The 14,410-nt window shown below is 44.0% G+C and overlaps 1 protein-coding gene across 3 annotated transcripts in view; it reads left to right on the forward strand.

Moving 5' to 3' along the window:
• The window catches only part of DACH2 (dachshund family transcription factor 2), a 433,391-nt gene that overhangs the window by 322,935 nt on the left and 96,046 nt on the right, over positions 1-14,410 (forward strand). For all 3 annotated transcript variants that reach the window (XM_048514020.1, XM_048514022.1, XM_048514021.1), the window contains one exon: positions 10,491-10,646. In XM_048514020.1, the coding sequence (XP_048369977.1) occupies positions 10,491-10,646 (156 nt within the window). The remainder of the gene's footprint in view (positions 1-10,490; positions 10,647-14,410) is intronic.

The following is a 14,410-nucleotide window of genomic DNA, read 5'->3' on the forward strand; positions in this document are numbered from 1 at the left end:
TGGAGATTTGGGCCAAGTTTGAAAAGGAGAGGAACCTTAGTGGGAATATGAAATCATAAAGTCTGCCCTACAAGGCAGCCATTTTCTCCAGAATAACTAATTTCTGGCCCCTTCCGCATGAGCAAATAAACCCAGGCTAACCACGGTATAAAACCCGTGTTGAGGGAGAACATCGGCTGGATACTGATACTAAGGGAAGTCCATCCCGTGTTTCCCCCTCCAACCCAGGTTTTTCAAGGATCGCACTATCAGCAATACTTTCGTTTTAACGCGGATTGCAGCCGCTCATGAGCAAACAGCTTCCCTAGGAAGTGCTTGCTTCCCAGTTTTTAAAGGTCCCCCCCACACACACACACGCAGCAATGCAGCATGGGAGGTGAGTTTTTTTTTTAAAAAAGACGCACCTCCATGTGAAGGCGCAACGGCAGCCCATATTGCTCCGCAGGCTCCATTCTCTGCCTGCACGGAGGCATGCGAACGGGACAGCAGGAGAGCGGGTTATTGTATCCCTCCTGCAACCTGCCCTCCCGGTGCTGTGCAGAAGGGGAGATCAGTTGTAATTCCAGGAAATTTCTAGCTTTCAGCTAAATCCAGCCCTTGCATTCACTTACCTGACAAAATGCAAGAAAGAAAACAAGGAATCACTTGGGTGTAATCAGGGGCAAGAAGGTCTCACTAAGTATCTATTCTTTCCATTTTGACTTCCCCTGGTCAGGATTCCCTATTGACGATGTTGATAACTGTAGTTTTCTTGATTCTTTTTAACTGAATGAAGGACAGGTGAAGTGGGTAAGGTGCAGTTGTAATATGCCTCCCAGGCCTGCCTCGTCTATGCAGGTATCTCAAAGGAGGGAGCAGCAGTGGCATAGTGGCTAAGAGCAGTGGCCAAGAGCAGGTGCACTCTGATCTGGAGGAACCGGGTTTGATTCCCAGCTCTGCCACTTGAGTTGTGGAGGCTTCTCTGGGGAATTCAGATTAGCCTGTACACTCCCACACATGCCAGCTGGGTGACCTTGGGCTAGTCACAGCTTCTCGGAGCTCTCTCGGCCCCACCCGCCTCACAGGGTGTTTGTTGTGAGGGGGGAAGGGCAAGGAGATTGTAAGCCCCTTTGAGTCTCCTAAAGGAGAGAAAGGGGGGATATAAATCCAAACTCTTCTTCCTCTTCTTCTTCTTCAAAGGGGCCTCTACTTCCTGCCCATTTGGAAGAGGCTTATAGGAGCAGCTTAGAAGCTTGCCAGTTAATTTATGCCCCTTATATTTCACAAATATATCTTGCAGCGTTTTTGTGTCGTAAGCTAAGCATGCCACCCTGAGCTTCTTGGATAAAGGGCAGAAGAAATAATTTAATTTGCTATTGTTATGGTACTCCACATATAGGACAATATTAGTGGGGGGAAAATGCCTAGAGGAGAGCAGCAAAAACAGAACAAAACCAAAATCCGTATTTCCACACTGAGTCAAATATAGCCTTGAGTACACAACCTGACCAGTTAGAAACTTGCCTCTATTCCTGATTGTCACGGAGTAGTTAAAGGACATTTGTGAGGGAAAAACCTGGGTTTTGACCAAGCTTCATCATCCACTTGTTTGTCTATTGGAGTTTCACAAGCTTCAGTCGTCGTGATAAATTGCTGGCCCAGATGGCAAAGTTCATTAATCACACACACCCCTTCAATTTTTCTAACAGATGTCTTTCTCTTCTGCGTTACGTTTCCCCAGTGTGGAGTGTGACTGCCAGGCGCTCAGGTGGAAGGCTGGGCAAATGCTTTGGGCAGACCAGCTGGCCCTGGTCTGTCAGAAATCAGTCAGCTAGTGGTCAAGCTAGAGTCAGCAACTGGGCCAAAGCTCACTGGACTAGTGGCAGCCTTCCCAGTGGCATGGCCTAGACCAGGAGTGTTCAACTCTGACCCTCCAGATGTTCATGGACTACAATTACCATGCTGGCAGGGGCTAATGGGAATTGTAGCCCATGAACATCTGGAGGGGCAGAGTTGGACACCCCTGGCCTAGACTGAGGGAACTTAACAGGTGTGGAATTTTTGTGTCAGACAGTGCCACTTGACTGGTCCCCAGGTGTCACCTGACTTCTCAGGGTGGGAAGATTCTGGGGCCATGGGCTAAATGACTGAGCTTCAGATTCCTCCTCAAGAAAAGCAACCCTGTCAGGTCCTGGTTTGTGCAATGGGTGTGAGAAGGAGAGCACTAAATGCAAGAAAGCTTATATTTATTGTTTGTTCACGAAAGCATTCACACACACACTCTTTTCCTCATAGCTCAAGGCATAATCAGGCAGGTATAATTGGCAAACCAGTCTGAAAGAACTGGTAGCTGCAAGGAATGTGCATAGAAATAGCACTGAATTGGGCTTTTGGGGAAGATACAGGAAGAAGAAGAAAGAAGAGGAAGAAGAAGATGAAGAAGAGGAAGAAGAGGAAGAGGAAGAAGAAGAGGAGGAGGAGGAGTTTGGATTTATATCCCCCCTTTCTCTCCTGTAAGGAGACTTAAAGGGGCTTACAATCTCCTTGCCCTTCCCCCCTCATAACAAACACCCTGTGAGGTGGGTGGGGCTGAGAGAGCTCCGAAAAGCTTGACTAACCCAAGGTCATCCAGCTGGCGTGTGTGGGAGTGCACAGGCTAATCTGAATTCCCCAGATAAGCCTCCACAGCTCAAGCGGCAGAGCAGGGAATCAAACCCGGTTCCTCCAGATCAGAGTGCACCTGCTCTTAGCCATTGCTCTTAGCCACTACACCACTGCTGCTTTTCACAAAAAAATGGAGAGAACTGAAGAAACGGAAAGCAGGAATTTTTAAGAAAGGATTTCATTGACGATGGTGGACCTTCATAAACTGCTTTTTAGTTTCCCTCCTCTTATTGCCACTGATTGTAAACTCAACCGAGCTTTGAAGCAACTCCTGTCTGTCAGACAAATACCTGCATGATATACGTTTTCAAACAATTGTTCGTTACTTCCACGTGCTACATTTTTAACACGACCTGAAAGCTTCCCCTGCTCAATAATATATGTTGGAATCTTTCAAGCAAATATAATATAGTATCTAGGTCAAATTCTGTTTTCCTCTGGTTCCTTCCTTTGCGGAGGTCCCATTTACATCAGACTGAATAATGGGATAATAATAGAAGATGGGACCCATGCATTCAATGGAAATGAGAACCTGTGAGAGTTCTTGCTGAAAGATTTTTAGATTAAGTTACAGTTCATTGATGATGGTTGACCTTAATAAACTACTTTTTAGTTTCACTTCTGCTGTTGCCACTGAGTGTAAACTGTAAATGTGGCTTTAAAGTATTTATTGCTGTTTTATGTATTGTTTTACTGATGGTTGTAAACTGCCCTGGGCCTTCTAGTGAAGGGTGCTAAATCAATCTAATAATTAATTAAGCTTGAATGGTGTTTAGAAGTTCAAATGTCTAAACTGAGGCTATTGTACTTTGGTCACGTGAGAAGACAAGATTCACTGGGAAGGACAATAAGGCTAGGAAAAGTTGAAAGCAGCAGAAAAAGAGGAAGACAAAACATGAGATGGCTTGAATCAATCAAGGTAACCACAGCCTCATTTTGCAAGGACTGGATCAGAATCTGAATTGTGGTCACAGACCAGTATAAGGTAAATCTAGTACACACAATTAAAAGAAAGCAAAAGGCTTGAAGCTGAAAAAAACCAATAGACACAAGGGGATAATAAAATTTACCGATAAAGTACTGTAATTATAACTATCAAATATAAGCCTATTTTGTGGCATGGACCACCCTGCGATGTATTTCAAGTGCCGCTGCACAGAACCTAGCAATATTGTTTATTGTATTTCCTGTTAGTATGTATGGGTGTAAAAACTGGACAATGAAGAAAGCTGACAGGAAGAAAGTAGATTCCTTTGAAATGTGAAGTTGGAAGAGATTGTTTCGGATACCATGGTCTGCGAAGAAGAAGAAGAAGAAGAAGAAGAAGAAGAAGAAGAAGAAGAAGAAGAAGAAGAGGAGGAGGAGGAGGAGGAGGAGGAGGAGGAGGAGGAGAGTTGGATTTATATCCCCCCTTTCTCTCCTTCAAGGAGACTCAAAGTGGCTTACAAACTCCTTTCCCTTCCCCCCTCCCAACAAACACCCTGTGAGGTAGGTGGGGCTAAGAGAGTTCTGAGGAACTGTGACTAGCCGAAGGTCACCCAGCTAGCGTGTGTTGGAGTGTACAGAGTAGCCTGAACTGTCCCTAGGAGCTAAAATGAGGCTGTGGTACTTTAGTCACACTATGAGAAGACAAGAGTTGTTGGGAAAGGCAGTGATGCTAGGAAAGGTTGAAGGCTGCAGGAGAAGACGAAGACCAACATGAGATGATTGACTCTTAGTATAAGGGAACCCACAGCCTCAGTTTGAAAGACCTGAGCAAGGTTGTTAACAATGGGATATTTGGGAGGTCATAAATTCATAGAGTCACTGTAAGTCAGAAGTGACTGGATGGCACTTAATATAACATATGCTGTAATGTAACATAACATAATATAAAAGCCTCAACCTTGTATTTACTCCTCTGTTTCACTCCTCTGCTGAGAGGCACTCACCCATTAACTTATTCTTCTGTTTCAGAGAACAAACTAGGGTCTTATGAGGAATTGCTGGAAAGATAGACTATTGGAAAACAGATGTGATCCTGGGGATTTGTGAATAAACTTTCCAGCCTTTCTGATAAGTGACTTCACCTATTAAAACACTGATCAAAACCCACTTGTATGGGCCTGAATGAGAAAATAGATGAACCCGCTCTCTTTTCCTGTCTGTTTACAATTCTTGATAATGGGGGGGGGGGGGGGCAGCACGCTCAGTTTAAATTTGTTGAAAACACATGCAGGACAGGAGGGTTAACCTTTTCCTGGACTGGGCCTTGCATGGCTCTGGTTTCCTATCAAAAGATTTTTCTTCCAGCCTCCCTTCTGATTTGGCCCTCAGAATACACTGCTGTAGTCAGTGATCTGCCCAACTTTCTGTCAGTGTGAATTTGGGACAATCAAGGTCCAGCGTGTTAATTTTACGACGGAAATGCTGACACAATCGGCACAAATATAGCAGCGCTATTGAACGCCGCAGTAATTATGCCACATTATATTAGAACATATGGTATAATTTAGCACGACACAAATGCATCTTTCTTTGTCAATGCATTGCTCATCATTTTTGCAAATTGCAAATCTGTAATAGTAAAGGTAATTCATAGCTTGGCTGTAGTATTAAAATGATGGAGTGTTTCCTTTTTTCCCCCCCTCAATCATTGATCTTTCAAGTTTTTTCTGTTTGATAGCATTAATCACTTTTATTAGCCAAGTGCTTATCATAAAGAATGTTGAGTGTTTCTGTGCTGTTACGTTCATCTTCAATTAAGATACATTTTTTCCCTCCTGCCACTGTCCCTTACATGTCAACCAAGTATTACCAATTCTAATTGGAAATCAAGTTAATGAATTCCTGGCAATGTCAATAACCCAGATACCCCCCTCCCCCCGCCCCGGCCCCGCCAACTTCACCGATACAAAATCTAATCAAATGATTTTATTAAAGGAGTAGCAGGGAAAGGAATGAACCTCGGCCTGGTTTGTTCCACTTTGAATAATTTAGCCTATATATGATAATTACAGCAAGGGACTTAACGTACAGACAAAATTAAGAGAATAAGGGAAGGAGAGATGGGGCAGTAGCCAGTGGTGTGATGTCACTTCCAGGAAAACCCAGAAACGATGTCATGCTTCTCTAGGAACTGGGTGAAACTATGATAAAACCAGAGATTTCTGAGATTGCTAGAGAGTTTTAGGTTTTACCGCAAAGTTTTGGCCAGTTCCTCGAGAGGCATGACATTACTTCTGGGTTAACCTGGAAGTGACGTCACACCAATGACCATTTTTAAAATTATATTTTTCTCTTGCTGTCACTGGCAATCCTGAACAAGATTGATTGTATAGTTCATATTACAGTATGTTGCATAGTTCAGTCTCTCTCTCTCTCTCTCTCTCTCTCTCTCACACACACACACACACACACACACACACACACACACACACACACACACACACACACACACACACACACGTATTTTGTGCAGTGCAATAAGAATTTTTTTTTGGCAAGTTTGGGCTGGTGGGGAATGCTTGTGCTATAAAGGGGTGGGTCCAGCTTCTCTATTGGATAGCAAAGAGATTGACAGTGAAATCCTAACCAGAATACTGAAGTCAATGGACTTAGAAGGGTGTAAGTTTGTTTAAGTTGGCGCTGTCAGTGAGTCTTCCGAAATTTAGAAACAGAGGATTGATCATAGGAAAGGAATTTAACTTGGTACAGGTACCTTCAAGATATCACAGGAAAAGCTGTATTCTCAAACCATAGCTTACCTCCCACTCACCTTCCTCCCAAGACAAAACAAGTGGGGTTAGATTTTTCTCCCTGTATTTTAGTCTATATTCCTTCCTTCTGCCGTGTTCTGTCCTGGGAAGGTGTTACATTAAAGATATCCCGGGAGGGAAAAAAAAACGTATCCTACAAACTCTTATTATTATCAACAATTCAAAGTGAAACGACTACCTGAGCTCAAGGTAGCTCTGGGATGTTTCACGCATGTGGGTTTACAGTACAGTCTTAGAGTAAAGAAGCGAGCATTTCTCTGCTTATGAGCTTTAACCTCTAGAAATCTTAAAGAAGGTGCTGAAGCCTGATAAACGACCACTTTAGCAACAGACACTAAAAAAATTTGAACAAGGCATTTCTAGGATGCATAAATCAAGACCTAATAGGGCAGTGATTTAGCCAGGAGCTAGTCCCTCCAAACAGACCGTCTCCTTGATCAAATTAAGGTGGTGGTAGTATTACCTAAATTAGTGGTCTGCAACTGAGTAAATTATTGTGGGGAATTTTAATTTATGCAAGAGGGAGTTCTCTCCACCAGCGTATGCCAGAATCCTTCTATAGGAGTTTAGATCTTTGAATAATTTGACTCTAATACTTGCCGATTTAGGACAACAGAATAATTGGTGAGTTAATGTTTCTAATTGATTTGCATCACATGAACCCACCCTTTTGCACATTTCTAGATTGTTATATCTACCTCGTAGTATGGCAGAAGGGAAAACATTGAAATATTTGAGTGAAAAAACTCTTCTTCTCTGGTCTGGATTGGTCAGATATGATTACAGATAGGAGGAGCCATTCTGTTATGTTGTAAGGGAATTGATAGATGTAAAGGTGAACAAGTTTTCCTCGCTGCCAGAGTTAAATAGTTCCATTCTCTCACCAACAATTTTTGTTTTAATAATTTATATGATTCTGAACAAGTTAAAGGTAGAAGGGAGTCAAGGGGTATACCAATTGATTCGATCTTCCTCTCTATCAGTGAGAACCATGAATTACTCTGGGTATCTGATAGTATTAGGTGAACCAGAGAGTGCTTATTATGTGTATAATTCAAGTGCAGCCAAAATTTAAAGGCCCTTGACCAAACCCTGTAGACTTCGACCAAGCTCTGTAGAATAATGAGAAGTATTTTGACAACGGGGAGAATTTTTATCGAGTCTCAAAAGAAGAATAAAAATTATTACAATCATTTCTGAGTGATCCATTCATACAGAGTCTGAGAAAATAAAGTATTGAATAGGGTTTGGAAAAGAGGTAGGGCAGGATTATAAATAACCAGTCCAGCTCAGGAAACAAAAGAGCTATGAATAACCAGCACACGTAAGGTTGAAAGGGAGAAGCAAAGTTAGAATGAGAGCAACCACAGCATCTGCTACCATATCATAGAGTTGGAAGAGACCCCAAGGGCCATCAAGTTCAACCAACTCCCTGCAAAGCAAGAACACATAATCAAAGCACTCCTGTCACACGGCCATCCAGCCTCTCTTTAAAAACCTCCAAAGAAGGAGACTCCACCACACTCTGAGGTAGTGCATTCCACTGTCGAACAGCCCTTACTGTCAGGAAGTTTTTCCCGATGTTTAGGTGGAATCTCTTTTCCTGCACCTTGAGCCCATTACTCCTGGTCCTAGTCTCTGGAGCAGCAGAAAACAAGCTTGCTCCCTCACTAACATGGCATCCTTTCAAATATCCAGACATGGCTATCATGTCACCTCTTAACCTTCTCTTCACCAAACTAAACATACCAAGCTCTCGAAGTCTCTCCTCGTAGGGGATGGATTCCAGACCTTTTACCATTTTGGTTGCCCTCCTCTGGACCCGTTCCAGCTTATCAATATCCTTCCTTCTTGAATTGGAGTGCCCAGAACTGTACACAATATTCCAGGTGAGGTCTAATCAATGCAGAATAGAAAGGTACAATTACATCCCTCGATCTAGACACTATACTAGCTTCCTACTTTATAGGAAAAAATGTATTTAAGTGATGCTGAAAGACGTTTAGTTTTCATGAGAACAGTAGATGTCCTCACTAAAACAATATGTTCTGTCAATTGTTGTTTGTTATAGGAAATGCTAGCCAGTGTCTTTAAGAACATAAGAACAAGCCAGCTGGATCAGACCAGAGTCCATCTAGTCCAGCTCTCTGCTACTCGCAGTGGCCCACCAGGTGCCTTTGGGAGCTCACATGCAGAAGGTGAAAGCAAGAGCCTTCTGCTGCTCCTAAGCACCTGTTATGCTAAGGCATTTGCAATCTCAGATCAAGGAGGATCAAGATTGGTAGCCATAGATCGACTTCTCCTCCATAAATCTGTCCAAGCCCTTTTTAAAGGTATCCAGGTTAGTGGCCATCACCACCTCCTGTGGCAGCATATTCCAAACACCAATCACACGCTAAGTGAAGAGAGTGTCTCCTTTCATTAGTCCTTTTTTATTATCCTTCCCCGCGATTTTCAATGAATGCCCCCTGGTTCTAGTATTGTGAGACAGAGAGAAAAATTTCTCTCTGTCAACATTTTCTACCCCATGCATAATTTTATAACTTCAATCATATCCCCCCTCAGACGTCTCCTCTCCAAACTAAAGAGTCCCAAACGTTGCAGCCTCTCCTCATAAGGAAGGTGCTACAGTCCCTCAATCATCCTCGTTGCCCTTCTCTGCACTTTTTCTACCTCTTCGATATCTTTTTTGAGATGTGGCGACCAGAACTGAACACAGTACTCCAAGTGCGGTCGCACCACTGCTGTATATAAGGGCATGACGATCTTTGCAGGTTCTTCCTTTCACATTTAACCTCACAACAACCAGTTGGATAGTTTAGACTCGAGGTTACCAAGAGAGCTTCATAGCAGTGTGGGCATTTTCACCAGTCTTCTAGATCCTAAGTCAACACTAATCATTACGCCACGTCTGCCTGTACAAAAATCAAGCAACTTTCAGTGCCAAGTTAATACAAATTGTGCCAAAAAAGCTGCATTCTCTGACCTTTATAAATTATACCCATGGGTACACAATTGTTCCATCATACGAAAGAGCAACAACCTGTCCAGGGCAATGAAAATGTTCTTTCTGACTGCTGGACATAGGCTTACTCTGCAGTTTCCCCAGACATAGATTGCATAATCTTACACCCCTTTTACGTCCGTGTGGTACAGTGGTTAAGAGCAGGTGAACTCTTATCTGGAGAACCAAGTTTGATTCCCCATTCCTTCATATGAGCGGCAAACTCTAATCTGTTGAACCAGATTTGTTTCCCAACTGCTGCACATGAAGCCCGCTGGGTGACTTTGGGCTAGTCGCATTTCTCTCAGAATTATCTCAGCCCCACCAACGTCACAAGGTGTCTGTTGTGTAGAAAGAAAGAGTTTGTAAGTTGCTTTGAGACTCCTTATAGCTGAGAAAAGTGAGGTATAAATCCAACCTCCTCCTCCTCTTCTTCATCTTCTTCTCTTCTTCTTCTTCTTCTTCTTCTCTTCTTCTCTTCTTCTTCTCTTCTTCTTCTTTTCCTTCTCCTTCTCCTTCTCCTTCTCCTTCTCCTTCTTCTCCTTCTTCTTCTTCTCCTTCTTCTCCTTCTTCTCCTTCTTCGGACCAGAAGCTTGTTTTCCCTGGGAGTTCTGCACTTAATACTCATTTTTGTACCTATATGATGATATTGTACACAAAAGCAGCCCTGGTATGCTTTTCCTGTTGAGAAACTACCCAATTGTTTCTACTGTAGCAGGATCCTGACTGGGTGGAATGTGGGACTTCATGCAATTGCCAAGCCAGCCCCAGTGGGTAACGGTTTGCTTAAGCTGGAATGTATGTGGTGTCAATCTTTCTTAGTTAGCCCTCCTCCTTTAAGTTCTAGCCCAGGGGTCTGCAACCTGTGGCTCTCCAGATGTTCATGGACTACAAATCCCATTGGCCATGCTGGCCGGGGCTGATGGGAATTGTAGTCCATGAACATCTGGAGATGTATACCACTGTGGCTAGTCCATCAAGGTAGGAAAAGAGTCCTTGTCATTCTCTGCAGATAAGGACCAACGATCGGCTGCCTCTCCTCCACAAAGAACCTTTGAAAACCTATTGTGCCTGCTGTTTTTCAGGTGGAAGTGAATCCTCATGGGATAAAGAGAAACTCCAATCTCCCATCACTACCGGGTCCCACCACGGAGTTAGCCATGCATCGCTGTCGGGGCAGCCCAGTCTGGGAACTGCTCATCCACTCAGCCCTCTGCAGCAGAACCACCTGCTTACTAACAGTACGTACATGGGCCTTAAATCCCAAACTCTGAGTTGTATTTCTGCATGGTCTGGCGGGAGGCGGGAGTAGAAAGCCGTGGTCTAAGTCTAGCGTGGCTCTCTCCAGCAAGGTGGAGGAGGTGTGCTCACAGAATCCTTTTTTATATTTGCACTGAGGAGCAAACCAATATTCCCCAAGTTTTATTTACAAATTTTATCCCACCCTTTTCCAAAGAATCCCAGGGCAGCACATGTGGCATCTCTGGTGGTGGGGGGGGGGAGGAGGAGGGGGGGAGGAGGAGGAAAACGCCATAGGTTTTTCAAGGTGAGAGACGTTCCGAGGTGGTGAAAGAATCCTGAGAGAACTGTGACTGTCCCAAAGTCATCCAGCTGGCTTCATGTGGAGGAGAGGTGAACTGAACCCAGTTCCCCAGATTAGAGCCTGCCACTCTTAACCACACTATACCACTGTGGCTCTCATAGGTATCTCTACCCACTGTTTGATCCTGATAGTTGGTCTTTGAGGAAGGTTAAGAGAATTTCATGAATTTCAAATTCCCACTTTGCCACAAAGCCCACTGGGTGACCTTTTGCCAGTCTTTTTGTCTTTCTCACACAGTGTATGTGTAACCTCTATCTGTGGGTTCTGTGGGGCAAAACTTGGAATGAGTTTGCAACAACAAATTTAAAAAACAAACAAAATGGTTTACTTTCTTAACATATAACATCAACATTTAACATCACACTTCAAGGTCCTGTTCAGGATGCATTTTCAAGTCCTTATATTTATAGTCTACTTATACTGCCAAGTCCAATTCTTCTTGGCAAGTGGGTTGGCTCCTGAAGACTCCAAGGGCTTGATGGAATGGATTCAACATGATGAAGGTTTCCAGGAGAACTCCTCACCCATTACAAACATAAAAAAAAACCTGGAAACAATAAACTCCAACATTTACAACATTACAGCAAAATAAACAACTACCTTCCCCACTAGTTCCCTAACATTACATTGCAGTTACCTTAACAAGGGTGTTAAGGGCTTATACAAACCAAGGTTGGTCCGAGTCTGGTAGCCTTGTCTCCTCCTTAAACTACATGAGCTCTGCAGCCTTCTGCTGCTTTGAGTCTCCACCCCTTTCTGGGTCAACCCATTCTGAGCATGGGGGTTACATATGCACAGTGACTTCTCTTACCTTTAGCTAGTAAATGCAGTCATTCATCTGTGGCTGTACAGTGCGCTGTTCATGCGGGCCTCTGTTCTGACCTACATCAGAAGCTGCGTTCAAATCGCACACTCAGCTGACTAACTTACTGTCCAGGATCGTCACAAAGATAGCACAGGGCAAGGAGAACCAGGGAGAACCCTTCTTGGCATATCGCCAACCAGACACCCTCCCCCTTCACACAGGCCCTGTTTGGCTCCTGGGGTAAGGGGTAACAAAGCACGTTGGAGGAAAACTCATGATGAACACTTCTTGCAGCAGTGATGACAGCGAAATGTGAGAACTTCTCTGTCCGTGCCCAACTGTGCTTGGTGTGTCGTCTCTGGCCTTTCTTTGACAAGCGTGACTTGCCACTGTTAACTTTTGCTCTGGATTCTAACTCCAGATTGGATTGGTTTCTTTCCACATACGAGTATCCTCCACTTTTCAACCCGAAGAATCAATGATAGCTAATAACTGCTCAGTAATATAGTGCATCTTTAATACAATGATCACTCATTAGAGCAGAGGCAGAGCAGCCACAGGGACATGTGGGGGTCACATGCCCCGGTGCACCATTCAGCTGGTCATGCGTGGGTGGAGAATCGCCTCACACCCTCCCTCAGCCCTGTCCTACCACACGCTGTTCTCCTTCGGTACGGCCAAAGGGGTGGAAGGGTGCCCGCTGACAGGTTCCCAAGATGAGCGTTGCTGAGGCCGAGGGGGCTGGGCGTCCGAGCATCGCGTGTTGCCAAGGGCACCACTTCCCCCCCACGCCTCTCCATTAGAGCATCAGATATAAACAAATATCATAGCATCTGAGCAGCAGTGCTGCACAGATAGATTCTTACATAACCCTTAAAAGCAGCCAGCATATTAAGCAACCTTTAAAAAACAACCAAAGCAAGGAGGCTAAAAGCAGCACACATAATGAAAACAGACAGCAGAAAATCCTTATCAGTGTCAATTGGGCATTGAGCACTGGGTAAATGGTGGGGCCTTTGCCCGTGGAACACTGCTGTCTAGGGTTGCTAGATGTGCCTGGCAACCAGAGAGACAGTTGAGGTGTGGGTCATGGGAGTTATGTCAGTGGCCTGGAAGTCACAGTGGTAAAACCATAGAGTTCACAGCAATTCCTAGAGCTACCCATTGTCACTCCCATGTTGTATCAAGAAATGACAAACAAGCTCAGAGGCTGACAGCATTTTTTTCCCTTCATTTTTCTTCCATCATTGATTGGAGTAGTGGTGGTCAATGGAGATGTTTGGAGGGAGGTCTCCCACCGTAGCAGAAGATCTGGCAACTCTACCAGTGAATATGGATTCATTAGAACAGGGGCCTGCAACCTGTGGGTCTCCAGATGTTCATGGACTACAATTCCCATCAGCCCCTGCCAAAGCGTGGCAATAATGGGAATTGTAGTTCATGGAAACACTGGAGACCCACAGGTTGCAGACCCCTGCATTAGACCATGAAGGATTCAGAATATGGCCTACTCCAACTTCAGGCACAAGGAACAAAATGGAAAAAAGTATTTTTCCAGTATATATATGGCTGTGGCACAGTTAAAACAAAGCTGAGGAATGAGACCAAAATGTAGACCTGGCAGGAGTATAGACAAGAAGGATGGTCCAATGAAGGGGCATCGGTCCTGGTGTCCCATGGGAAATAAATGGAGGGGGGGGGAAACAAAAGATGGAAAAGTTTTCCTCCTCTTCTGTCTAGAACGATCAATCCCAGCTTGGAAAACTACTGGAAATTGGGGGGGGGGGGGCGGATTTGCAGTGGATGACGTTTAAGAAGTGGCAGTGATGTCAAAGAGCCCAGCCTCCAAAGCAGCCATCTTTCCCCCAGGAAATTGATATCTGGACTCTGGGAGGTAGTTGTAATTCTTGGAGAACCTCCAGGCCCCAACTTGAGGTTGGTGTAGAATTATACAGAATTTCACCAGGAGTTCAGTCCTGCACATGCTCATGAATATTTTACACCCTGTTTATTTACATCCCGTTGCATTGAAAAAAAGAGAAAGAAATATATGGTGTTCCCTCCAAATCTTGATGAATGAAAAGCAGTCAAGGTCTTTGTATTCTTGAACATTGCATTAAAAAAAAGTAACATTCAATTTTTTGTAATCAATGGGATATTTTTGCTTTTGACCTCAGTAGAATGTGAAAAGTGCCCGTAACAGTTTGGAAAAATGTTAGCCCAACAGAATTGAGGGGGGTGGGGGGTAGGTGGGCATTTTTTAGATCAACCAGATTTTTTTAGTGTTAGAAAAGAAGGTTTCCAGCCATAGGTGTTGAGCTGGCGGATGGAGGAGGGGTGGGTGGTCTTTGGTAGCTCTACTTGTACTTTGATATGGTTCGCCAGTTGTCAATCAACATTGTAACATTATCCTGCCTTTCTTTTTTTTCTTTTTCTGTGTACAAAGAGGATATTGTCTGTGCAAGAGAGGGAAGAGAATGTATTTTGAAATTGCCTGTTGGAGTGATACAAGTCAGGGACAAGAAAGCGACTGTGGAGAAAGCAATGAGTGAGGAGAAACCAGATCTGCATTGCTAAGTTTTCATTTGTGTCTTCCT

This window comes from Sphaerodactylus townsendi, linkage group LG13, assembly GCF_021028975.2.
Source record: "Sphaerodactylus townsendi isolate TG3544 linkage group LG13, MPM_Stown_v2.3, whole genome shotgun sequence".
NCBI classification, from domain to species: Eukaryota; Metazoa; Chordata; class Lepidosauria; order Squamata; family Sphaerodactylidae; genus Sphaerodactylus; species Sphaerodactylus townsendi.